Raw genomic sequence first — 4062 nt, forward strand, 5'->3', positions numbered from 1 at the left:
TCTGAAAACAAACGCAGGAGTGTGTCTAAAACTGGCTTCCTTTGGAAACTTTGGACAGAGACGTTTGGACCACATGGCTTTTTGTTCTCCCCGCAGTGTAGGGAGCTGAGAGACCTTTTCTTGGGTCCTGGGCTCTGAGTTGTGGTGGCGTCCGTAGGTCCTGACCCCTCTTAACACACTTTGGAGGCCCATCCTAACAAGCTGGGAAAATTTTAGAGTATCTTTCCAGGGCAAAGTCACACTTCGAAAGGGATTAAGTGTGAACTCTGCCAGAAACTGTGGGGTCTTATTTTTATTTTGTTTCATTTTTTAAAGCCTTCAGCTTGCTTTTTAAGACAAGCTGAGAGTGGGCTTTCTGGGACTTGAGAGGCAGCCATAAAAAAGGTACAAATTCCTCAATTAAGTTCTTAGTGGCTGACATTCCTTATAACACAGTTCCAGAAATTAAAATGTGGACAAAAGAAAAACACGAGTTAGTGCTAGCAGCATTATGGAATGTCATCTTCTCTGAAGGATTCTAATTTTGAGTGTTTCTGAACATGTGTCATACAATAACCCCCATCAGAATTCTCCCAAGGAGCCAGGCGGACACGGGGCCCAGCCCGGTTCTCCTGAACTGGAGTTTCTGGGGGTGGAGATTTGGAACCTGCACCTTTTATCAGCCTCTCTGATGACTTTCATGCCCTCCACAGTGTGAGGACCTCTGCTGTCCACCTCCTTCATATAATTCCCTTTCATCTAGCAAAGGAGATTTCATCAGGTCCCAAGCAGTCTGTCTGGGATGCAGCTCAGAACAGATGGTTGAGTGAGATTAGGGCTTTCCAAAATTTTGAGACAATAAAATTTTCTTTGTAATTTTTTCTGTCTAGAAACAGCAATCTTTGGGGTCGAGACCAGACCCATAGGAAGGAGCATGAAGCCCTCATTTATTGAAATTTATTGAATGCTTTCTACATATTTTTTCTCATGTCTTTTCCTGCTGCTCTATAGAGTGTTATATTTGCTGTATAGGTGAGTAATGGGGCCAGAAAAGGTTAAATATCTTGCCCACGATCACCTAGCTAGGAACGGTAGGGCAGGGAGTGAACCANGGGTTACTGTCATTATTATTACGCTTGGTCTGCAGAAATTGAGATTGTAAACCAAACTCCTGTGTTCTAGGTCAGCGATTCTCAACCCTGGCTGGACATTGGAATTATCTGGGAAGCTTCGGAAAATAAAAATACTGAAGTTCAGGCTACACCCTACACCAACTGACTCGGAATCTCTCGGGGTGGGAGCCGGACGTTAGTTGTTTTCAAAAGCTCCCCAGGTGATTCAACATGCAGCCAAGCTTAGGAAGCTTTGCTTTCGGGCACAGTTGCTGATGGTGGTGGTCTTTCGAGGCTGTGCTGCTGTGAAATGCCTGTGTGCTCATCTGTGGTCTAACTGTGAGTTCCGTGAGGGTGGGAGGCCTGTGGCGGGACCGTGGCCTCAGCACAGTGCCTGGTCCCAGCAGCCCGACGCAGGTGTGAGTGCAGGAATAAACATACAGAAGTGGGAGCGATCACACCGAGCCCACCTGAGGTCAGTGAGGGTGACCCACCAAAGTTAGTCCCTGGTTTCTGTACTCTGACACTTGCCAGAGCAGCGTGGAAGGACAGAAGGAAAGACTTTCTGGTCTTTCTTGTTTGATAAATAAACATTCTGAAGCCAGTGACCTGACTTTTGAGTCCAGTCACCAATGGAAAGTTTTGCCCAGGCACCCCTTTATCCGGCCACATCTGGGACCGTCCTCCCGGAATCAAAGGTCATGCTCAGGAAGGTAAATTTCCCTATACCAGTGGCGAAGGTACTTCAGGAAGAGAAGCACAGTCCTGCTCCCTTCTTAGTGACAGGACGATTGCACAATCCTGGGCACCAAGGCAGCCGGACCTGGCCACAAAGCCCAGGCTCACAGACATGGTTCACTGTCCCCACCACAGCATGCGGGCACTGGTGCACCTAACGGGGAGCCTCCAAGAGGCCCACAAACACGGGTGCTGGCTGGTCAGCTGCCTGGAAGAAGGGACTGCTTGCCTCACTTACGCCTCTGGTTCTGAAAACAAACGCAGGAGTGTGTCTAAAACTGGCTTCCTTTGGAAACTTTGGACAGAGATGTTTGGACCACATGGCTTTTTGTTCTCCCCGCAGTGTAGGGAGCTGAGAGACCTTTTCTTGGGTCCTGGGCTCTGAGGTGTGGTGGCGTCCGTAGGTCCTGACCCCTCTTAACACACTTTGGAGGCCCATCCTAACAAGCTGGGAAAATTTTAGAGTATCTTTCCAGGGGAAAGTCACACTTCGAAAGGGATTAAGTGTGAACTCTGCCAGAAACTGTGGGGTCTTATTTTNAAAGGTTAAATATCTTGCCCACGATCACCTAGCTAGGAACGGTAGGGCAGGGAGTGAACCAGGCCTCCGTCCTTTGCCACGCTGCCAGAGGGGGTGGACACAAACCTGCCACAACCACATGCCCAATAGTGAACCTAATAGTGTAGTGATGCCTGGGTCCACAGGCTGCTGGTCTAGAAATACCATCAGTCAAGATTTCTTGGGCCCTGGGAGCCTGGACCTTCCTCAGGGGTTGTCCCGAACACCAGGCTCTTGTCCTTCCCAATGTCGCTCACGAGGCCCAGCTGCCCCAGCAATCACCTTCCAACAGGCGAGCAGCTAGGGCCGTGCCTTACCACACGGAAGAGCTTGAAGAAGTCCACGTTGGCATACAGAGTGTCTTCCATCCACTGCAGGGTGACCTGGGAGAGGGGGCAGATGGCGGCACGCACGGTCTGTGCCCCACGTCGCTGGCTGAAGATGATGAAGCGCTCCAGGAGGGCCTCACTGCAGGCGATGTCCTTCAGCACCAGGTCTGGGACTCCATGAGCAAACTGCAGGGAGGAAAAGCAACACTGGAAACCTCCCAGAGGTAGGAAAGTGCAGGCTCCTCCCCCTCAAAGAAGCCCATGTCCTAACCCACAGAACCTGTGAACACATTGCATTACATGGCCAGGGAAATTAAGGTTGCAGATGGAATTAAAGTTGCTAATTAGCTGACTTTAAGATAAAGAGATTATTTTGGATTATGTGGGTGGGCCCAGTGTAATCACAAGGATCCTTGAAATGTGGAAGGGGGAGGCAGAAGAAATGGGGTGGGAGCGATGTGACGTGAGAAGGACCTGACGGTCATCGCTGGCCTCAGAGATGGAAGGGGACCTCCAGCTGAGGAATGTGGGCAGTCTCTAGAAGGTACAAAAGACAAGAAAATGGGTTTCCTCAGGACCCCCAGAAAGGAACACTGCTGGTACCTTGACTTTCAGACTTCTGACCTCCAGAACCGTAAGATAATAAATTTGTGTTGTTTTAAGCCACTAAGCTTCCGGTTAAGTTTTTACAGCAGCAATAGGAAACCAGTACACTCCTCCCCGAGCCTCACTTTATCGGAGAGCCATGTAAAATTTGAGTGCTCCCCTTCTTAGTGCGTGATGCTAAGATCCTTCAAGACCTTCTCCCTGAAGCTGAGGTGGTGTCTAGGACACAGGCGTAGTGATGGCGAATGACCAGCCCCTTCTCTCCTTTCTCAATGCTAGATGCCCCATTAAATTTGAATTTCAGATAAACAATGAATAATTTGAAGTACAAATATGTCCCAAATGTGCTTCAGATAGGACATAATTATGCTAAACAAGTATTCATTGTGCATCTGAAATCCAAAATTAACAAGGCATCCTGTGTTTTACCTGTCAATCCTGAGCCCTGATCGCCCACATCCTACAGCTCCTAGGTGCTTGTGGACAGTGACTCTTGAAGAGAAGCCCCATGATGCCTCCAGAGGCTAAGGTGGCAATGGAGGGGCACCAACCCTGGCCAGGGACCCTTGGCTGCCTGGCACAGTAACTGCCTCCTGGAGTCCTGGATGCCCAGCAGTGGACAAGATGCTGAGTACCATGAATAAATTCATGAGATCCCCTGGGCACCCCAGTCTCTCTGTGGCTCCAGTTACACAGCTCTCTGGGCTGGAGAGCAGAACAGGCCCACGCTCTGCCACCC

The 4062-nt window shown here is 49.6% G+C and overlaps 1 protein-coding gene across 1 annotated transcript in view; it reads right to left on the reverse strand.

Annotated features, from left to right (window-relative positions):
* The window catches only part of ABCA4 (ATP-binding cassette, sub-family A (ABC1), member 4), a gene marked incomplete at its 5' end in the record, with an annotated part of 119813 nt that overhangs the window by 110977 nt on the left and 4774 nt on the right, over positions 1-4062 (reverse strand). Inside the window, one exon of the mRNA XM_008585325.1 lies at positions 2706-2903. Coding sequence (XP_008583547.1) covers positions 2706-2903 — 198 coding nt within the window. The remainder of the gene's footprint in view (positions 1-2705; positions 2904-4062) is intronic.

The sequence above is a fragment of the Galeopterus variegatus genome, unplaced genomic scaffold (assembly GCF_000696425.1).
Source record: "Galeopterus variegatus unplaced genomic scaffold, G_variegatus-3.0.2 Scaffold3517, whole genome shotgun sequence".
NCBI classification, from domain to species: Eukaryota; Metazoa; Chordata; class Mammalia; order Dermoptera; family Cynocephalidae; genus Galeopterus; species Galeopterus variegatus.